The 16,469-nt window shown below is 37.0% G+C and overlaps 5 protein-coding genes across 9 annotated transcripts; 1 reads left to right on the top strand and 4 right to left on the bottom strand.

Annotated features, from left to right (window-relative positions):
* Window positions 1-72: 72 nt before the first annotated feature.
* LOC123314708 (protein FMC1 homolog) lies at window positions 73-1,446 on the bottom strand. Of its 4 annotated transcripts, none has more exons than XM_044900014.1 (3): window positions 1,271-1,446; window positions 544-1,219; window positions 389-466 (listed from the first exon to the last, which is right to left on the bottom strand). In XM_044900014.1, exons 1-2 carry the CDS (start codon window positions 1,411-1,413, stop codon window positions 547-549), a joined length of 816 nt encoding a protein of 271 aa, XP_044755949.1. In that variant the 5' UTR covers window positions 1,414-1,446; the 3' UTR covers window positions 389-466; window positions 544-546. The 4 variants fall into 4 exon arrangements, with proteins under 4 accessions (XP_044755950.1, XP_044755951.1, XP_044755949.1 ...); XM_044900017.1 differs by having other exon boundaries at window positions 1,083-1,219; XM_044900015.1 differs by lacking the exon at window positions 1,271-1,446 and having other exon boundaries at window positions 73-466; window positions 1,083-1,219.
* Window positions 1,447-1,710: 264 nt separating this feature from the next.
* Window positions 1,711-2,829, top strand: LOC123315047 (60S ribosomal protein L26). Its single transcript, XM_044900592.1, has 3 exons — window positions 1,711-1,843; window positions 2,076-2,391; window positions 2,644-2,829. The coding sequence occupies exons 2-3, from the start codon at window positions 2,083-2,085 to the stop codon at window positions 2,776-2,778; spliced, it is 444 nt and encodes a 147-aa protein (XP_044756527.1). The 5' UTR covers window positions 1,711-1,843; window positions 2,076-2,082; the 3' UTR covers window positions 2,779-2,829.
* Window positions 2,830-2,997: 168 nt separating this feature from the next.
* LOC123315669 (protein PBDC1) lies at window positions 2,998-3,781 on the bottom strand. Its single transcript, XM_044901491.1, has 3 exons — window positions 3,638-3,781; window positions 3,482-3,580; window positions 2,998-3,427 (listed from the first exon to the last, which is right to left on the bottom strand). Exons 1-3 carry the CDS (start codon window positions 3,638-3,640, stop codon window positions 3,068-3,070), a joined length of 462 nt encoding a protein of 153 aa, XP_044757426.1. The 5' UTR covers window positions 3,641-3,781; the 3' UTR covers window positions 2,998-3,067.
* Window positions 3,782-6,377: 2,596 nt separating this feature from the next.
* LOC123314863 (adhesion G protein-coupled receptor A3) lies at window positions 6,378-12,414 on the bottom strand. Its single transcript, XM_044900254.1, has 6 exons — window positions 11,931-12,414; window positions 11,804-11,869; window positions 11,533-11,748; window positions 10,436-11,477; window positions 9,762-10,086; window positions 6,378-9,574 (listed from the first exon to the last, which is right to left on the bottom strand). The coding sequence occupies exons 1-6, from the start codon at window positions 12,140-12,142 to the stop codon at window positions 7,038-7,040; spliced, it is 4,398 nt and encodes a 1,465-aa protein (XP_044756189.1). The 5' UTR covers window positions 12,143-12,414; the 3' UTR covers window positions 6,378-7,037.
* A 109-nt stretch (window positions 12,415-12,523) lies between these two features.
* On the bottom strand, window positions 12,524-15,615 carry LOC123314864 (ornithine aminotransferase, mitochondrial). Of its 2 annotated transcripts, none has more exons than XM_044900257.1 (7): window positions 15,443-15,615; window positions 14,451-14,631; window positions 13,829-14,053; window positions 13,549-13,772; window positions 13,160-13,460; window positions 12,764-12,970; window positions 12,524-12,709 (listed from the first exon to the last, which is right to left on the bottom strand). In XM_044900257.1, exons 2-7 carry the CDS (start codon window positions 14,614-14,616, stop codon window positions 12,543-12,545), a joined length of 1,290 nt encoding a protein of 429 aa, XP_044756192.1. In that variant the 5' UTR covers window positions 14,617-14,631; window positions 15,443-15,615; the 3' UTR covers window positions 12,524-12,542. The 2 variants fall into 2 exon arrangements, with proteins under 2 accessions (XP_044756192.1, XP_044756191.1); XM_044900256.1 differs by lacking the exon at window positions 15,443-15,615 and adding an exon at window positions 15,055-15,211.
* Between the last annotated feature and the right edge of the window lie 854 nt (window positions 15,616-16,469).

Raw genomic sequence — 16,469 nt, 5'->3', positions numbered from 1 at the left:
TTTCTTCAGAATAAATTTTGTTAGCAACAATGGACAGGTTGTAGATAATGAATATTAATCATGAAAAGAAAGTTTGATGCTAATTTTCTTTATTGATGGACTATTTCACATTACTCAATGACTAGGACGAAAATTTACAACTCGTCTTCATTTAGGATCGTGTGGCAATTTGAACCCAACCATCTTAGCAGTTTCTTCAATGGTTCTCTCACCCTTACCATGAAAATCGTGATGTATCTGTTGGCATAGCCTTGAACTCTTGAGGTAACACAAATACGTCTCGGCCATGAATTTCATCTCTTCTTTGGCCTTACAGAGCTGTTCATCAGTTGTTTGGTATTTTCGGAATTCACCAACAATATACCGAAGGGTTATGTGGTTTTTCAAATTTTCTTTGGGGATAGCATGTCGTAGTTCGGAAATTATATTTCTAATTGTTGATACTCCGGCCATTTTCCTACTCAAACTAAAACAAGACAGATGATTAGTGAAAGTAAATAAACATGAATTGGAACTAAAATTAGTATATTATAAAACACCTACTGTTTAAGGCTTTCTCTTTACAAATTCAATGTCTTCTTCACTATACTCTGGTTCAGAACAAAACTGCCAAAAATTACTAGGCAAGGCCTTCAATTTTGATACAGGAAATACGTGGAGGGATGTATCATTGAAAATATCGTCAAATTTGAAGGAATTTTCAATAGAGATTTCTTCTGTGTGAGGGACAATCTTAAGAATATAATTAGCTCCCTTCAACAGATTCGTTGTTGTATCCTGTTCAACGATTTTATTGAAACTGTTACATATCAAAATGCAGTCACACAAATTCAATCCCCAATTGCTCCAAAGTATATTGTTGGTTAACTGTTTCGGACAATGCGGCAAAAAAAATATGACCGTTTTTGGACTAGCTAAATATTTCCCCTCTAAATTTTCAGATAGTACTTTCACATTGAATTTATCCAATATGAACCGGTCGTCATCCGTGAATACTGGATCAAACGTTTTGATTTCAATTTTGTGAATGTCAGAAAGACATAGCAAGACAGCTAGTTGGTATTTAGGAGTTAAAAACTCACCAACTTTGCCCAAACCTAAGCAGATTATTTCTGTAACTGAATTTTTATCCAAAATCTTCAGACCTTTCTGCAAAGCTACAGTTATAGATTTGAATAAATTTGAACTGGATATTTCTTCTTTCGCCTGGTGTATGCGCCTAAAAATTAGCGTTAATTAGAGCCTGGATCAAGATCAAGGTTAAAATTACCTGATAGCTTTTGATTTCTCGTGCTCCGTGAGCGGTTGAGTTATCTCCAAATTATTGCTTTTAGATTTGAATTTTGATCTCCCGTTTTTACGAATAACCCTTTGGAATGGAGTTTCTAGGTTAGATAATGGATCACTTGACATTTTTATTTTGATTCACATATGAATTATGACAGAAATGTCCAGAGACAACTTGTTGTCTCTGGTTGTCTCTGGAAATGTCTGTTTTCAACCAAAGAGGTGTTTTCAACATTTCAACATAGAATTTTAGAAATAATCTAAGCATAGAATAGTGTTTTCCTTAAATTGTCGTCATTTTTGTCTCCTTCCAGAAGTTGAAAAATTTTTTGGAAAGTTCTTGGCCGAATTCGCATCATTTCGTAAGAAAATTAATATTCATTTGGGAATACAATATCAGTTTGATACGCATGGAGATTTCAATCAATGAAATGTCGTTTCACGGTATAAGAAAGTGTTCACATTTATGATAACTCAAAAATTCTATGCTGAAGGAATCATAGAGTAAATAGATGAGCTTGCTGTCAAGATCCTTTTCGTCGGATTCTTGATTTCGGTAAGTTGTAGATCTGCAGTTGATTTTATCCTTTTTAATCTCTCTGCTTTACACGTGAAATTTAGAGTATCTTTAGTCTGTTCTGAATATTTATTGAATTAAGTGAATTTCATGTAGATATTTTTTATTAATGCCTGAAAGATTTATAGTTTTATGTGTAAAATGATTCTAACCTCTCCCTAATAAAAACAGTGGTGGTAAGTTCCCTAACATATTTATGATTTTGTTCCAGATTAGTCATGAAGTTCAACAAATTGGTAACGGCTGATAGAAGTAAATGCCGTAAAAGGCATTTTACTGCTCCCTCTCACATTAGGAGGAAATTAATGTCGTCTCCTCTATCTAAAGAACTTAGACAAAAATACAACGTTCGATCCATGCCCATCAGAAAAGACGACGAAGTACAAGTCGTTCGAGGCCACTACAAAGGACAACAAGTCGGCAAAGTTGTCCAAGTGTACAGAAAGAAGTTTGTAATTTATATTGAAAGGATCCAAAGGGAAAAAGCCAATGGAGCAAGTGTTTACGTAGGAATTGACCCATCTAAGGCAAGTTATTATATTCTTCTATTATTTACCTCATTTCTTAGCTTCATTTCAATGATGATTTAAACCATTCGTAGACTGTACTTTAGATGTAACAATTGAATGCAATTAATAAGGTTTTCTTATTATATCTGTATCGATTGTTACTTTTCTTGGTACTCTGTGGTGAAAAAATGGCACTGATTATTCCTAAAATACCATACTTGGACACAAAAAGTTATATTCCCAGTTAATTTTTCCTATTTTTTTTTCTAGGTTGTTATAGTCAAGCTCAAGATGGACAAAGACCGTAAAAACATTATTGACCGTAGAGCCAAAGGACGTGCTCTTGCTCTTGGTAAAGATAAAGGAAAATACAAAGAAGCAGCATCTGCTGTTGAGACATCTTAGATATATTTTCTTTTATAAATAAAATAATAAGTTAATAAATTTTGTTTTGTAGTTTTTACCCTTTTCTTGTGTCATATTGGGTTTTAAATAAAAGATCATTTTAACTGTAAGGAAGACAGTATAGTTTGATACTTTGAAGGCATTTTCCGCTGCGTAATTGAAAATGCTCGTTTAGTTAACAAGCTATAGGCCTATAAGGGGAAACAAATTTGACATACATTAAAAAAAGAAGTGTTTTTAATGAGGAACAAATGGTCTTAACATTATTATTACATATTTACAGCAGATCTCATTCAATAGTGGCTTCTTTAGACTTACTGAATTTTTTCCTCAATATGGAATTTATGCCTTCTCTATTTCTGGCAATCTCGATACAGCAAAATTGAATTTTTGTAACTAAAATCGTATTATCTGGTCTATTATCTTCTTCAGCATTAGCTCGAAGCAGTGTCCCAAAACTATAATCCTCTAGTACCTCTTTAAATCTTTCACAAAAGGGCCTCCATTTTGCTTTCTCTTCAGTACTCTTCAAATGATTTTCATCTATTACTTTAACGTCCAACTTTGGGAATTCTTTTCGGAACTCTGTGTATATCAAGTCATCTATAGGCGTGATTCGAAGTTGCTTCGTATCAACTGAGCATAGGAGCTGAAATTCAAATAGTATATAATGAAACGGTTACGAAATATAAACAGGACTCACATTAAAGTAAATTTCATTATGTTCGTAAGCTTTTTCTGCCCATAAATATTCAAGTTGTTTATCATTATCGAATTCCTCTGCTGGACGAGATAGAACCTCCTAAAAAAAGATAGATACATAATTTGCTACTCACATTCACGATTTTTTTTGCTTTACCATGGCTGAAACGAATCTTTTGCAAAAATTCTCCTAAGGAAGACTCATTAATTTTATCGATTAATATTAATTTTTTTTAATGGATAAAGTAAAATGTGAGGTTAAATTATATTTTATGACCCGAACATAGAAAGTATTATCATTTCATTCTGTAGAGACCACAGAATACTATTCATAGACAAACAAAGTGACAAATTGACAAAATCCAAATTTTAATTTTTGTAAAAGGAATTTTGTATTTGTCTTTGCAATGGATCTCAAAGCTCAGAAATCGAAGAGTTTAAAAAAGTATACTCTCAAAGAAGAAGATCAACAACTCATTTCCATTTTAACGGGAATCGTAGAGGGGTAAGTTCTACTCCTTTTGAAAATAACTGAAAAAGTACACTACGAATTCTTGCAGTTACCAAATTTCTGTTGAGAAGACAAACTGTAAAAATAAAAACGCTGGGGATTTCCTGCAACAAGTAGAACCCACCGCTTTCAAAAAAGGAAAAAAGCAGTAGAGGTCTTGACACATTTTGATAGAGACAAAATTTATTCTATTTTCAGATCTCGCCTTCAAATCTACACATTTATATACAGCACCATAAATTGTACATAACTATTAAACAATTAATAATTTGAGTTTCATTTTTATCATTGCTGAAGCTTTTCACTTCAGTTATTAGACTGGATGAGTAGATAATATTCTCCACTATGAAGTTTATGCCATTTCTTTGTCGGCAGATTTTTCTTTCAAGTTTAAATTCACTTTATAATTATCAGGCTTCCATTGTAGTAGATCTGCTATAAGCCCATGAGGTATTTCTACTAATTTGTTTGGCCACTCGCTTTGAATACTCATATTTTTGCATCTCGATGAGCAATAAACTTCCAATGCCTATGAAAATGGTTACGGCGATCAAGATGAGCAGAATCAGCTTTGCCAATTCCTCTTCGATGTATAAAGAAACCAATATTCCAGCCGTCACGATTATACAAAGCAATATGGTGACGATTATGAATACTGTCACACTGAAATTATTGCCTGAAAAATAAAAGAACCTTATAATTGTATCTAAAGGATTTGCCGAAAGAATAAACTCTGCTCCTTCAGCTTTTATTGAACTTGATTCGATACATATGGGGCATAGAGCTCTACAACCCTTAGAAAGCACATGGAGACACTTAGTTCGTCTATGGTTGTGCATGAGAAATTCCACAGAACACCACAGAACACACAGAACTTGACTTACTTTATGCAGAACACGGCGTTTCATCAAAATTTTTAATGCAAAACGTAGAAAATCATCGGCTTCTTTCGATACGCCACTGGCTATTTGCAACACGTTTCTAATTCAAATGACGCAAGCCGTTAAAAAACATTCAAGGATAAAATACTTCCTTGTTTAAGAAAGTAGAGTCAAAAGAAAATATGTATTTACCTCTGTATTATCTGGAATTACGTAAATACACCAAATATTTTGAAATTGAGACTAAGTGGTTCAGTTTCAGTTTTGTGGTATAAAATGATAAAACTCACCTTTGTCCCCCCTGTCCATGATTTTCGATCAAGTCTTTTTTCGAAAGATTTAACATCGCATCAAACGAAAAATTTCGATATATGCTATTATAGTGGCACGATGATAATGATGTTTATGTAAATAACATCGCTTGATAACACTCTTTATAGTGATGAACACACATGTAAATTAATAAACGAGGTATAATCTTATGACATGAACTGTTGAAGGTACATGCCAAAGCAAACGTATAGCATCGGTAAATAAACAATTCTAAATGACTTATTAATAAGATGTGCAGGTGACTACCATGTTTGGAGCCAAATGCGTTTGCGGAAAACAATCAAAGTTGTTCCGGAATCAATTTTTCGCGTTATCGGTGCGTATTTTTGTACGGAGGATGGACGATAATGATATGCTGATAGATTGGTTCTTTTTGCGAATAGAAAAACCACACTTCATTCATGTACCTCGAAAAGTTCAGATTTTATGATTTTTTCCGCGAAGGTCCAAAGTTTCCGATTTTTCATCGACGATAACTTGTAAAATAAATTTTTTGAAAAATATCTTTTTGCATATTCGTGTTCTACGTCCTCGAATTAGTGTACAGTATAAACTTGGTTCAGATCGGAGACCAAAAATATTTTTCGAAAAATCGAAATTTCCATACATATGTATGGAAAATTTAAAAAATTTTTATCTCTCCGATTTCCACCAAAATTGGTGTATTCACCGAATCGAGGGCGTAGATTACGAATATGCAGACAGAATTTTGCTGAAGGGATTAGTTTTCAAGTTATAGTCCATGAAAACTAGGAAATTTCGGAATATGTATTGCAATTTTTCGAAAAATATTTTTGGTCTCCGATCTGAACCAAATTCATACTGTACACTAATTCGAGGGCGTAGAACACGAATATGCAGACAGATATTTTTCAAAAAATTTATTCCTCAAGTTATGGTCGATGAAAAATCGGAAATTTTGGACCTTCGCGGAAAAAATCATAAAATCTAAACTGTTTGCGATAGATGAATGAAATATGGTTGTTTATATTCGCAAAGAACCAAGCTATCATAAAAAAAATCAGCTTATGTCTAGTTCCTCTTTTCTGGCTGCTACAGCTTCTCAAACTTCATAATATCCTACGGCGTCAAAGTGTCACTTTTTGAACCAAAGTTCAGTCTTTTAAAGTTGAAACTGATGATTTTTTAAGGTTATGTAAAGGCCTCAAAAATTTCCACACATTCACATCGATATATTCAATCTCTGGTTTACAATATCTTCATACATTCTGATTCAGTAATAATCATATAGCTTATTCTTATCAACAGTCTTTAAATAATTGTACATTTTTATAAACATCTTTTTTTTTTGTCAATCAGACGGTCCCGATATGAGCTACGTTCAGAATAACCGCCTTAAATGAGTATTTATTCCAAGGCAATAACCGAGTTTCAAGCAATAAGCTTCACGATTTCGAGATTTATATATTAAAAAAAAAAAAATGAGAATCATTCTGATAGATATAAGCGAAAAGAAGTCTGATACTAACCTTAAAAAATTAAAAGTATCACAGGTTTCATAAATTCATTATACACATTGCCACACTTATCAAGATCTCAAGAGTGATTCCCCCAAGCTCTTACACACTTTATACTCCTCTATCTACAAATAAATCTTAAATTAAACGCATATTCAGTTGTGTTTCACGCACAACGCTGCCTTGAGCTTAAAAAAAATATAATATCCGACCGGTAGATCAAAAATTGAGACCAAAAGGAAGGCGGACAACTTAATGCACTTTTTTACGTATATGAGTCTTCTTTCAAGCAACCTGAGTGGTTTAAAGTGTTTTAAACAACGCCATCTGGTGGATAAACACTGAATCCCGTCGCTAAACAGTCGTTTCAACATTGTCGCTCAAGTTGTCGGTGCTTGGAGCCTTCTTATACTTGTAATTCACGTATTTAACATAGGAAGATATCTCGGAATCGGAGAAACAAGGACTCTTGTTCGATCGGCACAACTTCACCTGACCCTGCGCGGTAGAATACTTGACTTTGGGCCCGCGTCGAATCTGTTGGTAGAGCTCGTCCAGATCGCTGGCGGACACGCTGCTCGCCCGACTCATCTGACCCCCCCTCCTCAGTAGATTCTCGCGCGCAGGCTCTAGAAACATCTTGGGTTTACCGCCAGTGGCGCCCTCTAGAACATCGGAGCTCAAGTCGCTTGTGTCGTACTTTCCGAGGCTAAAACTCGCGCATTGTTTCGCATCGTCGATTTTAGCGCGTACATCGTTTATTTGGCAATACGTAGGGTCGTCTTCCGTCGACTGGCTGAGGCCTCTCTTTCTCCCTGGATCGGGCATTAGGAATGGGTCGTCGATGGGTAAGACGTTCTTATCCGGACTGGTCTTGTCCAATATGGAGTCGGATATGTTCTCCGAGCTGTATTCTAAGGTGCACTGTTGCGACACTGATCTCATGTTGTTTTCAACCGGTGGAGGCGGATCGCTGGGTTGGTTCAGTTTCTTCTTGGTCCTCTGCTTGTAGAGTTCCTTCTTCCTTAATCTATCAGCGTTCTTGACGATGTTCTCCACGGACACTTGATTGGAGGATTCGAAATTGTCTGAGTCCGAGAATATGTTAGGGTTCTTCTGTTTGCACTTCTTCACGTATTCCACGTGTATGTTGGTGTTGTTCACCTTCGAATTGGTCCCGAACATCTTCTGATCTATGCTGGAATCGTCGCGTAACCTCTTGGGTTCGGACAAAACCGACACGGCGTCGCTACTATCCTGCGGCCTGGCCGTCAGGTTGGTACGCTTCATCAGGTGCCTCTTCTGCCGTTTGAAGAACTTCCTGGCCACCGTGCTCTGGTGGGGATTGTAAAAAACGTCGGCGGCGCTTGTGGGGTTCTCTATGATGTTCGGTATACCGTGTATCCGGTACTGTTGACGGTGTAGCGAGATCAGATTGACGTTGTTGATCTTGGTACCTTGGCTGTCGGTGAAGGAACTGTTGAGATCGGCCGCCTTGAACATGTTGCTGTTGTGCGAGTTGCTCTTGGTGTTGTTGGAGCTCCTACTGCTCGACCTCGAGGTTATGGTGACCTCATTCCCCGCCGGTAGGGCGGGATGATGGGGTTGTATCTGAATCTGAGGGATGTTGGAGTTATCCGACACGTTCCTAGTCCTGAAACACGTCTTCTTGCCTCTCGTCCACCGACAGAAGGCGCCCCATTGCGTGCGGACGTCGTTGCGCGCCACGCAGTAAAAGAAGATGGTGAACGCCGAAAACAGCGTGGCTGAGACGGCGTACATCCAGCTGAAGACGTCCTCCTCGTAGATGGAGAAATGGAAGGGTTGGACGGTCGAGAAGGCGCAACACAACCAGGTAAAAACGTACATGAGTAGGAATATTATGTAGGCTTTCAGTTGGGCGATGGGCGCGTGCTCCTGGTCCTCTATCTCGCTGGTGGTCTTCGTCGAGGCGCTGCGCACGCTCCGGTTTTCCGCGTTGTTCGGAAAATTCGGCTCCAACAGGTCCAAATCGACGTTTTCGGTCGCCTGAGTGCCCTCGCTCAGGTGACCGTTAACGTCCAAGTTATAGATGGCGCAGCGCACCAACAGGCTGAACACGAAGAGGAAGAGCGATAGGACTATGAAGGGTATGTAGAGGGCGCTCAAAGGCTGCCCGATCTTCAGGAAGCAATAATTCGGGGAAGAGTAGTTGTTTATATTGATCGCAGCAGATATGCCGCAAATTATCATGGCAACCCCCCAACCGACCAAATACAACCCTAAAATCGGCTTTTGGACCGGCTGATCCGACGGTAACTCATCGTCGTGTAGCTCTATCGTCGTGTTCTTGCTGAGTCTCTTATACATGCAGTTTATGGCCACACAAATCCACAACAAAGAACACAAGGTGAAATAATGCAAAAATATCCCGATGATCTGACATAACCTCAAATCCTCCGTCTGGTAAATGCCGAAGATGTACATGAAACAGAGGAAAAAAATGGCCATCCACACGTTGATCAGGCAGTGTTTCGCCTTCTTCGGCATCTGAATGGCGTCGTAACAAAGCAGATACGTCATGGTGGCCACGAAGAACGTCACGAAGATGACGGTGCTACCTACGTAGATACCCGGGTGGGAGAATCTGAACTTGGACGACGTCTCCGTGTACCCGATCTGCGAGATGTCCTGGAGGAGACCGTAGTACCCGAAATTCTCGCAGGAAAACACGAGGTGGTCCTGGAGGGCGTAGTTGAACTCGCATCCTTCCGTCGACCAGCTTCCCGACCCGTTGTTCAGTGACGGATCCCACCAAACCGGCGTAAACGGAACTATTTCGTAGGCGACGGACGGGGGAGTCCTCAGTCTTATAGACACCGGGTACGTCAAGTTGGTAACCGTGACGTTAACTGAAACATCAAGATTCAACGTTAACAACACCTACAAATCAAAATTTTCAAACCTAACCTAAACAAAATTGACATTTGACAAGTGACGTTAAGTGAAAAATGAAGATTCAACGATAACAACACCTACAAATCGAAATCCTGAAAAAATTGACATTTGACAAGTGGATTTTCAGGTTAGGACACTCACCGAGTTTGGTCCCGACCACGGCAGACGTCACATCCTCCTTCAGCATCCTCTCCTCGTCCATGGGGAACAGTTTGTTGTCGGTGTGCATCGCAACCAAAATCTTGTGAATCTTCGAGGTTAGATTCTGGTCTATCTCGTGAAACAGGGTTTTTGGGATTGTTATCGAAGCTTCGATCATTTTTCCCTTCATGGTGACCGCGTCAGCTTCGCTGTTTTCGCAATAGAACAAACGGTCGGATTTCAGATCGAGATTGACGTACCATGTACATTTCAGTCCGATGAAACCATCTTTGTCGACTGAGAATTCTTCCAAGGCAAGATTCGTCTGAAATGATGATGATTTGTCTTGAAAATACCATAATAAAATGAATTAATGAATATCGGAGCCAACAACACTCGCCATCGACGAGTTGAATTGGTACTACCCACCCCTGCCACAACGGTGATCGGTGGCTAACCTCACTTTTGTCAGTCTTGTCCATAGATATACTAAACTAAGTTATAATTTCTATGGTCTTGTCATAGATTTGTTTACATTTACGTTACGTTCGATCAACGTCAAAAAAATCGAATTTCTTAAGTTTTTTTCTTACTCCTGATCTAGCTCTTCCATTCAGTACCCACAAATTCAATATATATGTACCAACAAAATTTCTAATGAATAAACACATTACCTTATGAAGCTGCGGTGATGGAGTGATGCTGGCCAATTGTTCCGTGGCATTCAACAATTTTCCACAAATCCTTTCTTCCCTGTCCGTCTCGATTACATACCGTTTGGGCAAATCCAATAAATTGTCGACCACATCCGCAAGTAGCACACCGACCTGTTCTATCGGCATGTAATACAGATAGTTAACGATCGTATCAACGGCAAACCTCAAGTCTACCACGTCCCTGAACATCCTCAAATTTGAAGTGTAATTCCTGAAAAGCTCCGAACTCTCCAATATGCTGGTGTTGATCCTCGAAAACTGCTGTAGGATCTTCGTTGGCTCGGAAACATACTGACAAGCCGATGTGTCCAAATTCTCCCATGTGCCGTTTGGCGAACAGAAATAATTAGCCTTCTGCTCGGAGACATTCAGACTCAAGTTTAAGGATTCGCAAGTAATACTGACAGTATTATTCACAATACTTCTCGGCCATGTGTATGTACCCTTGTTATTAGTCGAATACGAAAGGGGACAGAACTCTGTTTCATCAGATATTACAAAAACTTCGATACTTTTCGAGTAGTTCTGATGTAAAGTTGTGTATATACAAGTATAATCACCCGTATGATTCTCGAACAGTTTAGGTATCGTCAAACTGCTCTCCATCAGTTCTGTACTGCTCAACAGTTCGTTTTTTATTTGAATATCTGGAAATGGAATTTCTTCATTTGAAAATGTCCATTCGATTCTGGACAAAATTGACGACTCTTCACTATCTATTATGACTGGTGCTTTGCATTGTAATGTCAATGAATCTCCCTCGAAAACTATTTGTTTATCTGATGGTTTTAAAACAACCACAGAAGCTCTTCCGTACGATCTAACAGAAGAGCAGTCAAGAGTTAACAGAGATAATTTCAGTTTCCTCAAGGGAAACCCTTTTAGGTGAATCGGTGAGGCACACTTGGGGTTTGAAACTAACTTCACTGATGTTTTTTGGCTCCACTGGAGAATCCACAGTATCTTACAGTCGCAAATCAAGGGATTATTTGAGATTTCACTGAAATTCAGATAACTTTACACGACTGATTCAAAACAATTTTCAATATACTTACAGCTGCTTCAAATTAACCAAGGGATCGAATGTACCAAACAGTATAAAACTTAACTGATTCTGGTACAATCTCAATCTCTCAAGTTTTTTCAAATTATTGAAAGCGTAGATATCGATCTGACCAATTTGATTGTGGGATAAATCAAGTCTTCGTAAATTGGGTAACTCTGCAAACTGATCTTTAAAGAGATATTTTATATGGTTCCTACTCAGGTCTCTGTAAAATTTCATGATAATTTCATTTAATCGTTATGTGTTCTTAATTAACTTACAATTTCTGTAGTTCAATCAATTGCACTTTGGGGTAAAAAGTCGTCAGAAGATTGTCTGATAAGTTACTGAAAGAATTGAAAATGTAATATTTTCTGAATTAACACTTATAAACTGTTTATAACTTACAGTTGGATAATTTCATTGGCGATATTCAGTAGGTCAATTTCGTCAAATTCACTTATTTTCTCTGTATCGCCGCATTTCAACTTCAAGAAGTCGGAGAAACCCTTCTGGGCGTTGTTTTTTTTGCAATCACATTTTTTTGGACAGAAATCCTCATCCCCAAGCACATTGAGGGTGAAACATAAAGGTAAGAATAACACGAACTTCCAACGCATTTTGCAGCTTTATAATGCTGTATTTCATCTCATTTCGAATGTGATCCTAGCGGTGTTAAATTTTACAGCAATATGCACTAAGAGGAAATTCATGTTCTACAAACATTTCGTAAATTTCACCATTCATAATTTTTATAAATTTCACTAAAAACTACACCGGTAAAGTGAAATGAATTTTACATTAGTTTAATTGTTATTGTTTATAGGAACTAATTCTTGTTATTAATTTCAAGCTTTGTTTACTTTTTAATTTATTCGGGCTTCTCACGTCAAATGTCATTTCTTCTTCTATCATCATAGATCGTAGTTTTGTTATAAATGTTCAAAACCTGAAAAATCTGTGTTGTTTCGGTTAAATCGAAAGAAATATGAATATGTAAATAAATTATTACGATATTTTTTATTTCAAACCGTTAATAACATTTATTATAATATCAGTTGATTCAAGAATTTGTTCTTCATTGATTACAAGAGGTGGAACAAATCTTATAATATCGTCATGTGTCTGCTTGCAAAGAAGACCTCTTTCCTTCATTTTTAAGCATATATCCCATGCTTTGGCGTAATCTGAAAAATATTTAATTTAATATTCGAACTTTCCCCTATCCTTCTACCCCTTACTTCTGTTGATGACAATGGCGTTGAATAAACCTTTACCCCTGACTGTGATGGCAATTTTCTTGTTGATTTTATCCTCAAGTTCTTTTCTGAAGATTTCTCCCATCTTAAACGAGTTTTCTGCCAAGTTCTCATCTTGTAGTATATCGAGAGTCGTCATACCAAGCTTAGAAGCTAAAGGATTTCCTCCAAAGGTTGAGCCATGTGTGCCTATTGAATAGAAACGTTGAAATATTCCCGTTGAATAAAAAAATGCTTTCGAAATTGTGCATTTCAGCTTTCAGCACAATTTAAAGTTAAATGAATGAAAAATGTGAAGGGATTCTGTGGTAAGAAACATAGACGTAAAAATATCTGTGAATCAAACCACAGAATGAACCATAGATAGAAGTAACAAACCTGGTTTGATAACAGACATCACATTATCGTTGGCTAAACATCCAGATACTGGATAAACACCCCCTCCTAACGATTTCCCTAATACTAAAATGTCCGGCATGACATCCTCATAATCAACAGCGAGTCGTTTCCCAGTCCTTCCCATCCCTGTTTGAACTTCGTCTGCCGTCCACAGAATGTTATATTTGCTACATATCGCTCTTACACCCTTAAGATATCCATCAGAAGGTACATTAATACCACTTTCACCCTGAATAGGTTCCACCATAAAACCGCATACGAGAGGATCCTGCGCTGCAATCTACGGTGAAAGAATAAAGATATAAACCCAACTGTACCAGCAGCAAGAACAAATTTGAGATGAAAATTGTGGAATTTCAAAAACTCACATCTAGGGCAGTTAAATCATCGTAGGGGATGCATTGAAATCCGGGCAGGAAAGGACCGTAGCCCTCGAAACATGTAGGGTCCGTAGATGACGAGCAAGCAGCTATAGAGCGTCCCCAAAAATTATTAGTGGCGAATAACATTTTGGCCTCGTTCTTCGGAATTTTCTTCTGCATATATCCCCATTTTCTAGACATTTTTACGGCTGTTTCACAAGCTTCCACACCTTGAATATATTTTTACATATTATATTAGTGTTCTGTGGTTTACATACGCATTTACCTGTGTTCATCGGTAAGAATCTGTCATAGCCGAAATATTCGGTAATTTTCTTGGCAAAATCACTGAGTATATTGTTATAAAATGCCCTTGACGTGTGATGTAAAGTGTTGGCCTGACTAATTAGCGTTTCAACAATCTTTGGATGGCAGTGGCCAAAGTTGTTCGCTGAATATCCACTAAGGAAATCGAGGTATTTGTTTCCTTCGACATCCCAGACATAAACCCCTGAAAAAATTCAATGTTTTAACCTTCAATTATCTTCTACAGCATTCGGGTCATTTGTATGCATCATTATAATGGATAACTATAATTCAAAAGCATTTTTATTACCCACAATTCAGGTGTATAGGAGTAAAAAATCACACTTCATTATTCTGTGGTAAAGACAATACAAATGGAAAAAATAATTTTTTTCTGTGGCTAAATATTTAGGAAGCCATGTCTCACTCCTCGATTCGATGATTTATCTGTGATTTCAGTGCTATTCTGTGCCGTGCATAGAAAACAACACAGATTAATATATGCTCTTTGTTAATATAATCAGCTCAATACTAGTCAATACATATGAAAAAGTTTTTAATTGGGACAAACTAATCTTCAATGAAACACAATTTTATTTTACCTTGTCCTCTCGCTAATACAACAGGCAAAGGATGATAATTTTGCGCGCAATACTGTTTTTCCCTCTGTATGATTTCTTTGCTACTAAATGAACGTTTCTTTATCTTCAAATGGCTCTTGATTTCGTTCTTTATCAGTCTAGTAGATCTGCTGAGTGTGGATGACATTTTCTATGAAGTATCCTGGAAAGTAACACAAAAAATAATGCAACGCCACTGTGTGAATTATTTGTTTGTAGCTCTGAATAGAACGATCGAGTGAACATTGATCATCGATCATAAATTTGCATATTGATCAGTATTTGTTTGAAAATGCAACAGATATTTTCGACGGTGATGGAAAATCTGGAGTGAATAGAAGAATTATTGGAAAATGCCGTTTCTACCAGTTTGTTCTTATTGTTACTATTCACCGCAGTAAAAAATGAAGTCTATGGTGTGAAAAACTCCAGTTTCCAGTTTCTACTGATTTATACAGAATAGAAGGTCTATAAATAGAACTTTCAATTAGCGCAAAAAAGGAAGCGAAATTTAACGTAAATATACCCGAATTTCAAGAATTAACAATCGCAAGTCAAATCAGAATATTTTATGAAGTGAACTCACAGCTTGTGGCGGCAAATGCAACTGGTCCTACTTGAACTGTGGACATAAACAAACTGAAATCACCAGCCTTTTTACCGGACAACTATCGTCCTTCGTTGAATCGCATTTATATATTTTACTTGATTTCTTCCGATGCATTCTACGATTCTGAACATCGGTCGCTGTATACTGCGGTTTGCAGCGAAAATAATGAAACAAATTTCCTCAATTTTACAGGTAATCGATAAAATTCGTTTAGTACTTCGATTTCCCCAACAACCTATCCATTGTTTATGGACGATGGATAAATTAGTGATATTTAAAATGGAATCCACATCGATGTTGTTTCCTTTTTTCAAGGATAGGTCAGTAATTGCGTTGTTATAATAGGAAAAAATTCAATACTTACCTTAGTGAGGACACAGAATAAATTTCAACTAAATCGGTTATACTGTAAAAACGAAAAAATCTTTCTTAAATTCTTCTCTTTACTCGATGTCTAACAACCGGCATCAAAGGATACCATGTATGATCACGATATAATTTCTGCTGTGTCCTTATCGCTCGTGCAGTACTCATGATTTGGGAATTATTGATAATCCTATCAAACATTCGAGAGTGTACCTATTTGTTTATTACAGTCACATTGCTCTGTCGCTGTCAGATAAGAATTTTTCCAGACTCTCTTTTCAAGTACGATCATATTTGAAATATGAAGAACTCTATTTTGCTACTAAGGGGTAATTAAACGAAATAAAATCTAATTGGGGTGATTCGTCCACCACATATTTTTCAGTTTCGTTACATTATTAAGTAAAGTGAGTAAATGAAAGATGGGAGTTCATTCTGAGCAAAAAATTCTTTGTCAGGGCACAGAAATTTCGGTGGAAAGCTGAAAGTTTTCACAGGATGAAAAAATGCAATTGATAAATTGAACGCAGTCAAACCAAAGAGTTGTTACTCTCATGTTTTTAATAGGTCTATGGTTATTACTTTTTTATATTCTGTGATTTGACTGCATTTTTCTGTGCGCTTTTTCTTTCCCTGCGATATAATTTAAATTCAAAGAATTTATCAAAAGCAAATTATTCGAACTTTCCTGGCTCAATATGTGCGAATATCATTGTGAATAGATATCATTTTTTATGATGATCTAGAGAAAATCTGGAAGGTGAAACTGTAAACAGGAACCTTAATGTCTTCAAAATAACATTTATTTCCATATACAATTTGAAATGTTCAACATTAAATTTTTCATCCAAAGGATTCGAGATCTCAATCAAAAACAAAGTACATTTGATGTATGATAAAAAAGTCTTTGAGAGTTATTCAATAAAAGATTATTGAATGTGGCTGTAAAAGCCTACTGTACATTATATTGTATATTTTGCTCATCTCCCTCAGAGTTGGTCCGCTCTTAAAGATATCTTTGGTTG

This window comes from Coccinella septempunctata, chromosome 6 (assembly GCF_907165205.1).
Source record: "Coccinella septempunctata chromosome 6, icCocSept1.1, whole genome shotgun sequence".
Lineage (NCBI taxonomy): Eukaryota > Metazoa > Arthropoda > Insecta > Coleoptera > Coccinellidae > Coccinella > Coccinella septempunctata.
The sequence above is the reverse complement of the archived record's forward strand: the minus strand, read 5'-3'. Positions and strand labels throughout refer to the sequence as shown.